The 16,001-nt window shown below is 49.4% G+C and overlaps 1 protein-coding gene across 8 annotated transcripts in view; it reads left to right on the forward strand.

Annotated features, from left to right (window-relative positions):
- Window positions 1–16,001, forward strand: part of SHANK3 (SH3 and multiple ankyrin repeat domains 3) — a 368,779-nt gene that overhangs the window by 102,336 nt on the left and 250,442 nt on the right. For all 8 annotated transcript variants that reach the window (XM_074869549.1, XM_074869547.1, XM_074869554.1 and 5 more), the window contains one exon: window positions 15,899–15,965. In XM_074869549.1, coding sequence (XP_074725650.1) covers window positions 15,899–15,965 — 67 coding nt within the window. The remainder of the gene's footprint in view (window positions 1–15,898; window positions 15,966–16,001) is intronic.

Genomic DNA, 16,001 nt, shown 5'->3' on the forward strand with positions numbered 1-16,001 from the left:
AAAAAATTGAATACTACTGAACCTGGGGTAGGGTCCTGTGAAATCCATTTATCATACATTTTTAGTCTGACAGTTAGTCATGAATTAGTTTTCTGATCAGTTTTTCATCACTTGGCAGCACTTTCAGCTAGATTTAATTTCTGTTGTTTCTGAGAACGTCACATAAGGCTGTCAAAATTTTTGCAGAAGACAGCTATATGGTATCTTCAGTTTCTTCACTCTTCACAAAGCCTGGCCTGTTACCCTCTCCTAGAAGTAACTTAGATCCCTTAAACTTGGTTTGTCCTTTACAGATTGCTGTTGTTGGTCATCTCTGTTTACAAACTCTCTGCTTTGCCCTGTGTTTTTCTGGACAATAAAACAAAGTTGTGTGGTGTATAGTGCGATGTTCCTCTCCTTGTGCCGCATGTTTAGAGCTGGTGGTAACTTCCCTGCTTTTCCAGGCACCTGAGAACTGTCACAGATGACCGGAGTTCACCACTAACGCCTGAGATTGCTCCTGGTGGGTTTTTGAAGTGTGACTGGTGATCAGATCTGGTCTGCAGGTCTCTGGTGCTTTGTCGAAAAGTAAAGGCGGTTCATAAATTGATTGCAGAACCGGGCCCAAAGGCGGGTAATGCCCCAAATACTGAGCGTCGCTTCTATGAGGCCCAGCCGAGCTGCTGGTTTGGTGATATTTGCTGCGTGGCCACAGCCAGCATGGAGTAAAAAGCTCAAGCCAAAAGACAGCAAATGCTCAGCGTTCGTGGAGCTGCAGTGCTGCCGTGCTGGGGCCCTCGGCCGGCTCTTGCCCGTGTTGTACCGCGCTGCCCCTCGCACACCTCGCTTGTTGTAGCCGTGTGTACCTTGGCCTTTCTCAACCTCTTTTGCATCTGCCGCACGTATAATTGGGCCTCAAAACCCTTTGAATGGTCCTCCTTAAATCCTTAAAGATTTACACTTTGATGTTATCTTAATGTACCGTTTGTATCAGCCTTTTGGTACAATACAAACAGGTTGTTAGATGTATTTTCTTCAAAGATTTGTATCTTGTTGCTTTAAAATAGGCATCATGGTCTGAACTCTGCAATTTGCAGTCATGTTGCCCAGGCAACAGAATATTCTCAAATGGAGTGAATTTGATAAAGAATGTGTTCAGTTAACTGTGGTTTTTTTTTTTTTTCTAATTTAAATTAAATTTTAGCTGACAGTGTTTGGGTTTCTAACTTATTAATGACATCATATCTTGTGATGTCATAGAAATGAATAACTTGAATTCTACTTATGCAGATTATAAGTGCTCAGTGTTAAGAATACTTGGAAGGAAACGATAAAGCTAGTCGATATGTTACAGTTTAGTTAGCTGTAAACTCTTGCTAGCTGCCATTGTTCCTCAACATGTGTGAAACACAGAAACAACATCTGCTGTTTGACGTGTTTTAAAGACTTAGTCCTAACTAATGCCAAAAATTTTAGCTGATGTGAGAATGTCTATAGCATTATTTTTATTAATAAGCTCCATATTTTTCTTGTCGTCACTGTAACGGTAACCTTGTCCTCCTCCATCTGTTCTCTCTTGTCAAACATTTGGATTGTAAGGGTTGTGGGCTTCGGTAAGTGTGTGCAGAGACTACTGATTTTGCTCTCTAGCTCTAGTATAGTAGAAATTAAAATAACTTATGGAGGTGTGGAGTTCCTGTTGGCACTCGGACTGGTTATTCAACCTGTTATGTATTAAAAATGCACCACATCTTCCTCAAACTTACTGCATTTGCTGTCTGAGTGGGAAAACATTTTTTTTAGCATTTAAAAATGTTTGTTAACTTTTAACAGTACAATTGATTAAAGCTTGGGGCCTCTGAGAAATCTATTATCTGTGCTTAGGCTCTTTGTTGTCCTTAATGATCAGGTAACATAGTAACGCAGCTTCTTCTAACCTTTCTTATACGTCAGATTAATTAAAAGTCTGTTCATAATACAGATTTTAAAAGCGTAACTTGCAATGAAAATACACTGTCTGTGACTGCAATGCCTATGTGCTCCTTTTAGAGTGACGACATTTCCACGGGTGAGATCGGCACCTCCGTGTCTGGCTGCGGAGCTGAGCTGGGCTCAGCACCTTTCGGGGTGTTCGGTGACTGTCCCCACCACCTTGCTTGCTTCTCCAGATACAGAAGAGGTGTTGCCTCTGCAGGGCTCAGCTTTTCTGATGGGCCAAATATACAACAAGCCTTGCTTGTGCAGGGGTGGTGTGTCTCAGTTTTCAACTGTCGTGTGTCTCTAGGTCTATTGGGTATCGCAGGTGAAGCGACTCCTTCTCTTCCTCCTGAAAATAAAAATTCATTCACCCCCTGGGGTGCAAACTCGCTCTCGGTTCAGGGCTGGAAATACAGTGGGGGGTGCAGGCAAAGCCCCCTGCCCAGCACAGGGCTGGGACTCGCGGCTCCCTGGGCGCAGCGGGGCTGCCGGGGCTGCGCTCTGCACACGCGTGGTGGAGCTGGTCACCTTTCTTCATAAGCTGTTTGACTACCCTCGCTGCTAGGAGTCATCTTTCACCTCAGTGTAGCTCTGCCTAATTTAATCATCCTGTTAGTAGCTCTCGTGTGTGTTGCAGCAGTTGGAAAGCCTCGCAACCAGACTTCTTCCCCACACCTTAGCACCTACGCACAGCGATGGCCTCATCTCCATTGAGAAGTAGAATAGTTTGATCTCCTTGAACGTCCACATTTTAAAGGCTTTTACAGCTTCTGGATGGCTTTTGTGTCCATCTTGTGAATCTTTCTCTGTTCCTGTGTTGATCTTGACCTTGGCTCCGGGAGTGACCTGGTACATTTGCACAGGTCCCGCTCCATACAGAGCTCATCACTGAATTCACCGTGTTTCTCACTGATACTCTCAATTAGTCTTTATGACTACTATTCTCAGAGTTTATGCTGAAGTTTTTCCCTGCTCTGTGTCCCTGCTTTCTGAGCTGGTTTGTCCTCCTGCAGCGGTGTGCTGTGCCCTCGCTCACAGCCCAGCTCTGGGGCTCGCGTCCCGCTGCAGCGCTGCCCTCTCACCCCACCAGGCTTTGTGCACCTTCAGTTTTACCCTCAGCATTGGTCCCTTAGGCTGGGTGGTCGTTGCTAGCACACAGTTGGTTTGGACCAAGAACCTGAGCAACACCACTGATGATATTTCTATGTTAAATAATTTTTGAGCAAGATAAATTATATATAACACTATACACACAGACACATATCTCTCTCTCTTCTAGACACGATCCAGACACACTGTCACGGAGAAAAGTAAATGTGTCATATCGTACATTTCTGGGCACAAATGTCTTGAATGGAGGTCAAGATACCACTTCTTCTACCTACTCTGAGTAGGCAATCAGCCCTGGAAATGTTTGTCAAACCCTACATTCAGCCAAAGCAGATTTTTCTCAGTGCTCCTCTGCTGAGAAAATTGGTTTTAATCAAATTTTTGGCAAAGTAAGTGTGTTTCTTTGTCCTTCCAACAGTGGACTGGTGGGATAATTGATTACCAACTTTTTGTAATACTCTTAAGATTTAAGGTGAGCAAACCTTCTTCTGTCAGTCTTTCCTCAGTGGTCAAGATTCCAAGCGTCTCTTTCAACTTACTGCTTTTAATTTGTTTACCTCCTTTTTAAAGACCTTTGTCCCGAAACTGGACAGATCAGTCCCGATGGATCCTCGCCATCTTGTCAGCACCTCCTAGAATTAGATTTGTCCGTAAGCAATGTCCCCATTTTCTTGACTTGTGTTTAGTTTGGGGCTATTGCTGTTGCCACACGTTGTTCTCTGCTTCGCGATGCCCAGGCGGTTCGTTTCTTTGTTCCTCTGTTCCAGGTATAACAGTTTGTACTAGACCCTGCTGGATTTCATCCTCCTGATTTCAGACGTTGTTGCTTCTGTCAGCCAGACTCATAAACTTGTCAGTCAAACACTATGTATTATGCTTTTTTCTTTTAACAAGATTTTCTTTCCAAAAACCAGGGAAACTATCAGTAAAACAAGAATAAAGTCTAATTAGTCTATGGTGTCAAAACTGGCATAAGGTATGCAGGAGAAAATAATTCAGAAAAGCTTTCTAAATGCTAAATATGCATCAGTATCCTTAATATACCATCCGTGGCCTCTGTGAAGATTTTACAAAACAAACTAGGTATTGTGAGTATAGGTAATGCTTCTTATGCATTATTACTTATAAAATATTGTGATACTTTTGAAAATGTTTTGAACAGCAAGAAAGCTAATCAGATGAGAAAAAGGTGCAGTAATTAATGATAAAAATAGAAATATAACCCCAGATATGGGTAAAAAAGAGGAATTGTGAAGCAAAGAGAAGGGAAAAGGTGTGAATAAGCATAACTGAAAATATGAAGACAAGTTCTGGCTTCTTGGTAGGAAAACAATCAGGAAATAAATTAGAGGAAAACAGGAAAGGAAGGAAAAGGGGAGTTCCTTCTTAAAGTTAAAATGACGCTTTTTTTAAAATGAAATGAGGGAAATAACAGAACATGCTATTTTCCCAGCAGTGTTTCCACCCTAATCTAGAATTTAGCCCTTTCTTCACTAGAATAAAACTTCCTCTATTTTTAGAGGTAGTTTGTTGTGCTCAGGTGGAGCCGAGATGCAGAGAAGTCCCTTTGGTGTTGCGGTGCTGGAGGATGGAGCTGGAGCGGCTGACGGTGCCGCTGAGGTGCTGGTGGCCTGGGCAGGTGCCGCCGCTGCTGGCTGGCCTGGGGGGGCTGGCGGTGGGAGAAACCCTCGTTTTGTCTCGCGTCCCTGGGACTGCGGCCAGGCAGCTCGGACCCTGGTTTCTGAGGTCAGTGCGCTTGGTAATTTTAAGTGTTTAAAAGCGCTGACAGTCCTCCTGTTCCCTGGGATTTCTTTAATTTTCCAAGACCTGATATTTCAATGGGTATGGAAAGTTCCTCTACTCCTTTTTTCAAGATTTTCTGTAACTTACCAGGACTTGCCTCTTTGAATCTTAATTATATTTAGCAAATGCTGCCTGCCTTCTTCCTTTGTTGTAGGGGGGAGATTTCAGCTCTGCACGCCCCATCGTTTGGGAAGGATGTGTCCTCTCTCCCCTTCCTACTAGGCACCTGCCTGCGCCGCTGCCTAGAGTTGTATCATCTGCGTCCATGATGGACCAAGGACAGACCTGTGCTGCTTCTTTGTGATAGATTTATAGTGCTTTCTCCTGGTAGATTACATGTTTATTTAGCTTCTCTTATCAATCATAATACAGTTGAGCTCTGGGCTTCCCACTGCTGGAGTAAAAGATTGCAGCCACAAGGAGACTCTCTGGCCACAGATGGTTTTGTCACGGTGTGACAGGCTGGGAGTCGTTTGTCCAGAGAGGCCGAGCGTGGGCTCGCTCACAGCGAGTGCGTGTGCCAAAGGAGAAGCGTCCTGGCCTCGCTGCCCTGCGCAGGACGCGCGTCCCCTCTCCCGTGTGGTCCTTCCGCGGGCGTCTGGAGGCACGTGCCTGTAAGCTGCTCCAGGCACAGGTCACTCTTCTTAACAAGCAGCAGCTTTCATTTGCCTGATGAACTTCTATTTTTTTTTTTGTTTACCTACTCTCTCAAGGCTTTCTTCTTATCCTCATTTTATTTGATTTGTTTTCTCTCTCTTTTCATTTGAAGTTTGTCTTGTAAAAATTGATCAGGTTTCTGGCCTCCTGGCTCCCTCCCACTCCTCCTCCAGTCTTCAGTGTGAGACTGATCTAATTCTGAGTCAGATGCCATCTCAGCTTCGATTATCCAGATGATGACTTGAAATCTTCCCTGACCCGCAGCAGTCACACTCCGGTTGCAGATGTTACACAAAAGTCTCTGCTTTGCAGAGGAAGCATTTCCCCATCCTCAGGCTGAGTCCAGTAGCTCTCAGAAGATCTGTCAGACCCATGGAGCTGTGGTGGAGGGGCTCCTGTGAGTGGAGGGTGGGATGGAAGGACACAGGCTCTTCAGGAAGGACGGGCAGGGGAGGTAAGGAGGGGTGTCTCCCTCTATGTCAGTGACAGTTGGAGTGCAGGGAGCTCTGCCTGGGGATGGGCGAGGAGCCAACGAGAGGGTTAAAGGGAGGGCAGGGACAGGAGATGTTATAGTGGGGCTCTGCTACAGGACATCCCACTGGGAAGCCCGAGCAGATGAGGCCCTCGATAGACAGGTAGGAACAGCCTCACATTCACAAGCCCCGGCCCTCATGGGGTACTTCAACCACCCCAGTTTATGTTGGAGGGACAACACAGCAGGGCACAAGTGATCCAGGAGGTTCCTGGAATGCACTGATGACAACTTCCTTCTCCAAGAGATAGAGGAGCCAACGGGGAGAGGGGCTGTGCTGGACCTTGTTGTCACCAACTTGGAGGGGCTGGTGGGGAGTGTGAAGCTCGAGGGCAGCCTTGACTGCAGGGACCATGGAATGGTGGAGTTTAAGATCCTGAGGGCAGCAAGGAGGGAGCACAGCAAGCTCGCTGCCCTGGGCTTCAGGAGAGCAGCCTTTGGCCTCTTCAGGGATCTGCTTGGCAGAGTAGCATGGGATACAGCCCTGGAGGGAAGAGGGGCCCAAGAAAGCTGGTTAATAGTCAAGGATAACCTCCTCCAAGACAATCCTGACAAAGAGGAAGTCGAGTAAGAACACTAGGAGATCTGTGTGGACGAGCAAGGAGCTCCTGGACATGCTCAAACAAAGGAGCCTACAGGGGGTGGAAGGAAGGACAGAGAGCCTGGCAGGGATACAGAGAAACTGTCCGAGCAGCCAGGGATCAGGTTAGGAAGGCCAAAGCCCTGATGGGATTAAATCTGTCCAGGGATGTCAAGGGCAATAAGAAAAGCTTCCATAGGTATGCTGGTGATAAGAGGAAGACTGGGGAAAAAGTGGGCCTGCTCTGGAAGGAAACAGGAGATCTGGTTACTCAGGATACAGAGGAGGCTGAGATACTCAACAACTTTTTTGCCTCAGTCTTCACCAGCAAGGGCTCCAGCCACACTGCCCAAAACAGAAGGCAAAAGCAGGACTGGGAGAAGGAAGAATCACCCACTGTAGGAGATGATCAGGTTCGAGACCATCTCAGGAACCTGAAGGTGCACAAGTCCATGGGACTGATGAGATGCATCTGCGGGTCCTGAGGGAACTGGTGGATTAAGGGGCTCAACCATTGTCCATCATATTTGAGAAGTCATGGCAGTCCAGTGAAGTTCCTGATGACTGGAAGGGGAAACCTAACCCCCATTTCAAAAAAAGGGAAACAAGGAAGACCTGGGGAACTACAGGCCGATTGGTCTCACCTCTGTGCCGGGCAAGATCATGGGGCAGATCCTCCTGGCCACTCTGCTGGGGCACATGGAAAATAGGGAGGTGACTGGTGACAGCTGACACAGCTTCACTGAGGGCAAATCCTGCCTGACAGATTTGGTGGTCTTCTACAGCAGGATTACAGTGTTGGTGGATGAGGGAAGAGCCTCTGACGTCATCTGCCTGGACTTGTGCAAAGCATCTGACACTGTCTTGCACGATGACCTTGTCTCTAAGTTGGAGAGACGTGGATGTGATGGATGGAGCACTCGATGGATCAGGAATTGGCTGGATGGTCACACTCCAAGAGTTGGGGTCAATGGCTCCATGTCCAAGTGCAGAGCAGTGACGAGCAGCATCCTCAGGGGTTGGGCTTGGGACCAGTTTAACATCTTTGTTGGGGACATGGACAGTGGGATGGAGGCACCCTCAGCATGTTTGCCAACAACACTGGAGGGAAGGATCCATCCAGAGGGACATGGATCTGCTCGAGCGGGGCCAGAGGAGGCCACAAAGATGCTCGGGGGGCTGGAGCACCCTCCTGTGAGGACAGGCTGAGAGAGTTGGGGGGTTCAGCTGGAGAAGAGAAGGCTCCGGGGTGACCTTAGAGCGGCCTCCCAGGACTGAAAGGGGCTACAGGAAAGGGGGGAGGGACTCTTGATCAGGGAGTGTAGGGATAGGATGAGGGGTGATGGTTTCAAACTGAAAGAGGGGAGACTTGCATTAAGATCTAAGGAAGAAATTGTTCCCTGTGAGGGGGGTGAGGCCCTGGCACAGGTTGCCCAGAGAAGCTGTGGCTGCCCCCTCCCTGGAAGGGTTCAAGGCCAGGTTGGACGGGGCTTTGGGCAACCTGGGCTAGTGGAAGGTGTCCCTGCCCAGGGCAGGGGGGTTGGCACTGGATGGGCTTTAAGGTCCCTTCCAGCCCAAACCATCCTGTGGTTCTTTGATTCTCTGATCTTTGATTCTGGTGGTAAGGACTGCTATGCACACAGATCCACGCGCTGTTCAGTCCCTGTGAACATCCTTCAGCGCTGGCCGGACCAGAGTCTCAACTGACCAACTCTTCCCCGAGAGGACCAGCCTGTCCGCTCTATCCTGTTCTGCCTGCTTCTAGACTGCACCATCCGTCATGACCAGGCAGACGGATGTCCTCACTGATGTGTCTCCCCTCTCTCCTGTGTCTGAGGTGCTCTTTTCCCAGGCACTGACCACCCATGGACCTTGTGTTCCTGTGACAAGTAACCATGACTTGATTTTTTTAAGCCTTGCCTTGTGACACTGGGAGGTGTCTGTGCTGATGCTGTTATGGCTCTGGCCAAATCTGTCATCTCCCTTTGAGGAGATGCCACCAACCCGCCTTTGGTATCTTCAGGAAGCTGAAGCTCGTTTCCAGAGCCTTTCTGTGGCACAACGAATCCGTGGGACATCACACGTGTCAGCCTGCGTGGCTGCCTGGCACACTGCTGCCACGGCCCGCAGGAGTCACAGCAGGGCGCCGGAGGTGACACCCCTGTGCCAAGGCTGCTGGTTCTGCTCCTGCCAGTAGGTCTTGGATAACACACCAGTGTCCTCTTGCGGCCTGTCCTGAGGGTTGTCAGCCCTGACAGAGGCCAGATTCCCTCCTCAGAGTCTGGACATCGTGTTTCTCCTCTTCCAGCTCAAAGGCTTCCTGAGCCAAATGGTTTTAAGGTTTGTTCCTGCTTCTCAGAAGCATTCAGAGTTCAGAACGCCCTGCTCCCCTTGATGGAGGAGATCACAGCATCATCTGCCTCTCTTTAGGGTAGTTTTGTGGCACATCTCATTAGGAGAACCATCATGTTTTTCTGGTTGCTCCATGTGCCTCACTGGAAAATACAGAGAAAGTTGTCTGTCTCTCTTCACCTAGAGCTGAGTGGCTGCAGCTTTGGACACTTTTTGTCTCTCATATATGTTTAGATGTACCCGTTGTCTGGTGCAGAGCGGTGGCAGATGCTCCTTGCAGGCTCAGTGGCAGAATGTTAGTCTAGCTGCCTGGCTAAGGTGCCCCTTCTAGATCAAGGGCTTGGTCTGTGATCTATAGGAAAAAATAAATACTAATTTACTGTGTAGGCCGTGGAGTGCATGTTGGGTGTTTCCAGGAAGCATTGGATCTGCTGCGTGTGCGTGCAGGGCTGGCTGGCAGGTGCAGAGGGCATTCGAGGTGTGTTTGTCCCAGACCACGCACAGGAGGTCTGTCTGCTGCTTCCAGGAAGTGTTGGGTCTACAGCGTAGTCGTGCAGTGACTGACCCCGTGACACTCCCTGAAAGCATCAGACGAGCTGCATCTGTGCAGGATGGTGGCAGCACACATTGCCGTGAACATGTCGAGAGTTTCTGCTCATATGGCAGCCCAGATGGAGCTGCCGTATGTGAGCAGGAGGATTGACCTAGTAGGACTGCCAGATTTCTGGAAATCTAGAACAAATATAGAACATGCTTGAAGTCTGCCTGGCCAAGTAAAGGTAGACAACTTTGAAAAAAGTCCAGACATATAGTGGTGCTACCTGATTAAATACAGCGTGGTGATTAAAAAGAATCATTCTGCTCTCTGTTATCTGGGATAATGGAGAGGTAGAAAATCACCAGCAATGGAAAACCTCAATAATTGGAGAAGTCTTGGGTAAAGTGATACAAAAATAGTTGACAACAGAGTCTGGCATGTTGACAGACACTTCTCGGGGTCTGAGGAGAGTTGAGTAGCTTGAATGATTATGACACTAAATTGGCTGCCTGCACCCTAAACTTTTACACTCCTCTTCCCCAGGCTGTCTGCTCTGGTCTGGCCTGGCAGCAGCGCTGCTGATTGCTCCTAGAGCCTCTGATGCTGCATCTCCCCTGCTCCCCCATCCCCACCCCCCCCCCCGGCTCTGCTCCTGCCTGTGCACCCCACAGCCCTCACTGCTCCTGCTGCCTTTGGTACGTGTAGGATGATAACAGGGAAGTTCTGGACTTAATTGTTGCAGCCTGCAACTGAGAAATACCTCTGAGAGCCTGGTGTGCTTTAGCACAGAGCAAACAACACGGCGGTTGGTTTGATTCAGGAAGAGCCTTTCACCTCTCAAGGCAGAGGTGCCAGTGGGTGGGGTGAGGTACTTTTTCAGGTTGAAAATACATGAACGTAACAGCATTTTCAGAGCCCCTCTGGCATAGAATCACAAGACAGTTTGGGTTGGAAGGGATCTTAAAGCCCATCCAGTGCCACCCCCTGCCCCGGGCAGGGACACCTTCCACTAGCCCAGGTTGCCCAAAGTCCCGTCCAACCTGGCCTTGAACCCTTCCAGGGAGGGGGCAGCCACAGCTTCTCTGGGCAACCTGTGCCAGGGCCTCACCCCCCTCACAGGGAACAATTTCTCCCTTAGATCTCATCTAAATCTCCCCTCTGTCAGTTTAAACCCGTTCCCCCTCATCCTATCCCTCCCCCCTGATGACGAGTCCCTCCCCCCTTTCCTGTAGCCCCTTTCAGTCCTGGGAGGCCGCTCTAAGGTCTCCCCGGAGCCTTCTCTTCTCCAGCCGAACCCCCCAACTCTCTCAGACTGTCCTCACAGGGGGGTGTTCCAGCCCCCCGAGCTTGTTTGTGGGCATCTACTCAGTGTTCTTCTGACCTTTGGGTAACTCCCTGTTGAAGATCTCATAAAAAAAATGTCAACTCCTGCCACTGAACTTGATCACTTTGCCTCCCTCTCTTTCTTTTTCTTCCCACTTCATGAAGATCCTTACCAGCTTTTATGTCAACTGGATGCTTCCCTAAACTCATATGGCTAAGAGTCTGTGACTCAGGGCTAGTTGGTTGTTTTGCTACTCTTATGTCTCCCAGTTCCCCCCTCTCCTCCTCTTTCAGACCTTTACCAGGTGCTATCCCCAGTGTTGGCAGCCTGTGAGCTCTTTGCGTGCCGTAGGGCCTGTCCCTTCCACGTCACAGGGGAGCGGTGCTTTACCATGAGTGTTTGTTTTTAGGTACCAAAGGGCAGATAATGGTGGAAATTCACCTTGGACCCAGCAGCGTCCATACTTGTGGGGACAAGTTCAAGGTGATTGCACCCACTGTTGTGATACTGTTGTGCCAGGGAAGTGACTCCACTTTTTTTTAATCTTCAGGATAGCTGTTCTTCGCATTTGTATCTAAAATACCAGGTTGGCCAGGACCCTTGTCCCTGGAGATATTCTTACCTGCACCCTCCACTGAGCGAGATCCTGGCCATGGCAGCAGGATCGTCAAAACACATTTCATATCCCTTTGTGCTGTGGTTCTTCCTTCCTCAGAAAAACTGCAGGGCTGGGAGCGGAGCTGCCATGGTGTCCTGGCGGACGCCGGGGCGAGTGTGCTGCCCGGGACCGGCACGGCGCCCCTGGAGCACAGGCAGCTGCCTGTTTGTTACCGCTGCCACAGGGCCGCTGCCAGCCCGGGCAGCTCTGTCTCCCCTGGAGGTGGCTTCCCTGCCCTGGGCCCCAGTTAGATCCATGTCTGCGGCGTGTGGAGGCCGTGGGCTGGCGATGGTGGGTGCAGAGGGGCCGTGGGGTTTGGTCTGCAGGGCTACTTTCCCGCCTGCCTGCTAGCCTGGAGGTGCCACCTCTGTGTTGCACCCGTAGGGGATCAGTTCTTCATGTAGCGTGAGCTTGTCCTTGTCCGAACACTTAGACCTGACCTCTCTGAGATGCCTTTTTGGAGCTGAAAAATGCAGCGTTTTCCCGTAGCTCAACACTTCCACCCCAGATCCATCGTCGCTCCCCGTTGCACGCCACAGCTCAGTGCAAGGAGATAACAGATCCTTTCATGTGAATACATAGTGACAATTCAGAACCAGAAAAAGTAAATATTATTATAAAAGCAGGCCCGGGATGAAAATGCAGTGAAGTGCTGTGGTTTACAGTAGTTTAATCAGTCTGTGCATCTTTGGCTTATGTCTGGTGGCAAACAAATGATTACAGACCTCCGAGAGACCTGTGCTGGGTGGAGCGAGGAGGCAGCAGCCCCGGGCAGCTGCGCCCGTGGCCGTGACACCGTGGAGGTGAATTCCTTTGGTTTCCCCTCTGTGGAGGCTGGACACCCGCCGTGTTTTTGAGGGCTGGTGGGTGGATAGCTGGCACGATGCTGCTGCCACGGATGTGGTGTGCAGCAGCAGTTTGCAGATGGCCCCTCTGTCCTGTTGCGCCTGGGCACGTCCGTGGTGAACCCGCATCAGTTGTTACCTGAGCTCTGTGCCAGCCTGTGGCTGAGAGGGGCTGCGGGGTGTTCTCATGGTTTCACGCAGTGAGTGAACTTTTTCTTTTTTTTTTTTTAGGGATGTTTGCACAGTACTGTTATCTGTAGGACCTGGGTTAGATCTCAGAGCTATGACTCTCACCAGGAATATTTAAATGATCTTTTGATTTTCTCCTGTTAACTTTTAAGACCTTATAAGCACACTAACATTACATGCTGCACAGCCTGTTCATGTGTCCCTCCTGCTTTCTTTTAGAAATTACTGAATTTGCCCCAAAAGATAAAAATAGGCAAATTGCTGTTAGATTAAAAAGCATTGTCCCTTTGATGTCACGCTGTGGAATGACTGAAGGTGTTACAGCATGTCAGAACATGTCCCCATGCCAGCGCCGTAGTACGGCTGCGTGTCTTGTGCAGCCTGAACGTGGATTTTCATTGCTCAGCCCGTGGCGTGCGGCAGGACAGAGTCTCTGTTTGTAGCACAGGAACAAGACACAGTGAGAAATGCCCTTTGCCCAGTGTCTGCTGTCTCTGTGACATCACCAGGATGAGTAGCTTGGCTGTGACGATAGGATGCCATTCCTGTGTGGGACCTCTGGCTTACTGCTTGAAGTTAGATCATATATTTTCTGCGAGGGAGTCAGAACGCTTTTTCTGATAGTCACCAGTTCCTCCCACTGTGGTGTACAAGCACTGAAATTGCTACCTGTGAAATATTTATTAAAAATAATACATGTTTTCAGGAGTTTCCATCCTTGAGACTTCGTTTTCTTGTTTACCTGTCCTCAGAAAGCTACTGCTGTCACCTTAGAGGAGTTCAGTGTCGTGCAGCCTCAGACGGCTTCAGCAGCGCAGTTGGGTGCGGCACAGCGGCTCCGGGACGGGACTGCTGCCGGTGATTCCGGAGCTGGGGAAGCCGGTGTGCAGGGGGGCAGCGGCTGAGGCGGCAGTGCAGCACGTGAAACCCTTCCGCCTCCTTTGCTTTTTCCAAATTGGATTGACAGACGTAGCCAGCAGGGCTCTTCTCCCTTCCTAGGGATTTGTGTGAGATTTTACTCTTAACAGGCTTCTTATCCAGCGTGTTTCTTCTCACCTTTCCTGGAAGCCGTAACGCTTCCCAGGCAGGGAGGGACGGAGCTTCTGCTCCTGCAGCGTGAGCTGTCCCGGCGCCGAGACCTCCCGCGGGGCGGTGGGAGACCCCCCCTCCCGCAGCCAGACCGGCAGGGCCGCCCGGGGTGCCTGCAGCGATGGGAGCTGCTCCGCCTATGCTCACTGTGCGTTTTGGGGGCGATTCCCGAGACATCCACCTCATGAGAGTCATAATTTTTACTTTGAATTTTGATTTTTCACACAGACAGTGGACCGTACGTCAGCTGTTCATTTGAGGAACTTTGAAGTTCAAATGCTTTTCTTAAATTCTTCTCTCCAGTCTTTTGTCAGCTTGGTTAGCTTTGCTTTCAAATTTCCCCGAATTCAGGTCACTTCCCTTCTGTACAAAAGCTTTCTTTGCCTGCTCAAAGAATGTGACCATTGGGAGAGCACATCTTATAAATGTGTATGTATATATACAGAGAGACAGAAAAAGATTGCAATTTGAAGCAAGCTTGGGGAAAAGCAGAGATTCTTACTTGATTTTCTTTGCTACTGTGGCCTAATTTCCCGAATGCAGAAGGAAGGTTTCATTTCTTCCAGCCATCACTGATCGCTTCCAGCTCTGGCTGAGGAGTAGAGCATGAATTCTGGGCCTCAGAAAATGAAAAAAATTCACATAAACATTGTTGAGCTGAGGATAGTAAGACTATTTCTGCTGATAAAGGATGATAGTAGAGAGGTGTGCATGCTGTACTGAGTCACCAAGTTAAATATATCCCTTCATCACAAGTTAGTGGCAAAATGCAAATGAACCTCGTATTTCTAAAAGCTGTTCTGTAGGAGGGCAGGGAAACGTTTAACAGCTGGAGCTGCCAGTATTGCTCTTGACTTTGTCAGTGTCTGTGAGGGTTTGCTTTCTGCTGCCTGCCTGATCAAATACGTTTGTCTCAAATACCAACCCTGACTTAAAAAGAAAAAGGCGCGGGGGTGTGATGGTCCCAGCATGGACAGGCAAAACCTGCAGCTCTGTCTCAGCCCGTTCTTACACATTTTCATGCTCTGAGCAGCAGCACTGTGTTTTTGCCCAGAGTCAATGTTTGGGAATGTTTCTCATTCCCAAAGCTGCTGTGGGTGCTGCTGAGTGAGGGCACCCTCCGAAGAGGCTCAGCAGTGGCTGGGGGGACCGGGCGTGCTGGGAGGGGTGGGAAGGGAAGGGGTGGCTGCCGTTTGCGGGGGCATCGGACGCAGGACTTGACCAGTTGAGTCCAGAGCAGTTTGTCCAGTTTAATTTCCCAAGGACCAGTGATGGACTCTGTGTACTCTGACCCATCTCACCGTGGTTCTTTCACATGTTAAAAAAATACTTTTGCACCTTGTCCTGAAAATACTGGATTGTTGTGCCTTACTAGCTGTGATGCGGTGCTGTTCTGGTTGTTTGTTTTTTTTTTTCCCCCCCCCCCAAATACATAAGAAATCAACAAAGAGTTCAAGTGATTTCACTAGTCTATTGGCTCAAGTCTTGCTTCAGGAGAGTGGTACTTCAGTTTCTCTCCTCTTAGCATGTTAACCCACCTTCACGTGGGCCACTGGTGTTTTGTGGTTCCCCAGGATGTGAGTGTTTGTAGAAGCAGATCCTGGAGTAAGACAGACCAGTTTTGTTGGCAGACCCATGTTCAGCATCCCTGCTTTCCTTGCTCCTTTGAGTTGTCCAAGATTCTTCCTGTGGAGAGAAACCCCAGGATGGGTGGTGGGCAAAGCACTGTTTAACCCTGGTCTAAAGTGCCGTGGCTGTGTGGGGGCAAGCTGCTGCTGCAGCTTTCTGAGTGGAAGCACTTGCTCGGCCATGGGAGCTTGGAGCGGGCACGAGTTAGTCCTGGGAAGTTCAGGTGGGGTGTGCAGGGAGCTCGGTTGCTGGTAAGTCATCTTCCATTGGCTAACCAGGATTCACTGAAAAGCTTCAGGCCGGAGAACATCTTGCCAGTATTGGGAAGACCTGAGATTAATCCCTCGCTGGTATTAGGCGTATCACCCCAGACCCTGAGGAGAGGGGGACAGTTATCCCCCAGCTATTGGCCACCCCCTCGTTACACAAACATCGACATACGCTCTCCCTGCGGTGCTGAGAGCGTGTTCTCACCTTGGGGTTACTGACTGGATGAGCTGAGGCAGAACAATTGCTGGCTCTGCCTCCCCCACGGAAAGCAGCTGTTATTAGTCCATATGGCGAAATCCGTGCGAGCGAGTGCAGGATCGGTGCTGTTCAGAGCCGCTCAACTGTCTTCCCTCCCTCTCTTTTCAGGTGGCCATCATTGCAGGAAATTTTGAATTGGCTGAAATCATCAAAACCCACAAAGAGTCCGATGTTGGTGAGTTCGATCTTTCTTCTTCCTCTTTTCTCCCTT

This window comes from Strix uralensis, chromosome 5, assembly GCF_047716275.1.
Source record: "Strix uralensis isolate ZFMK-TIS-50842 chromosome 5, bStrUra1, whole genome shotgun sequence".
Taxonomy (NCBI): Eukaryota; Metazoa; Chordata; class Aves; order Strigiformes; family Strigidae; genus Strix; species Strix uralensis.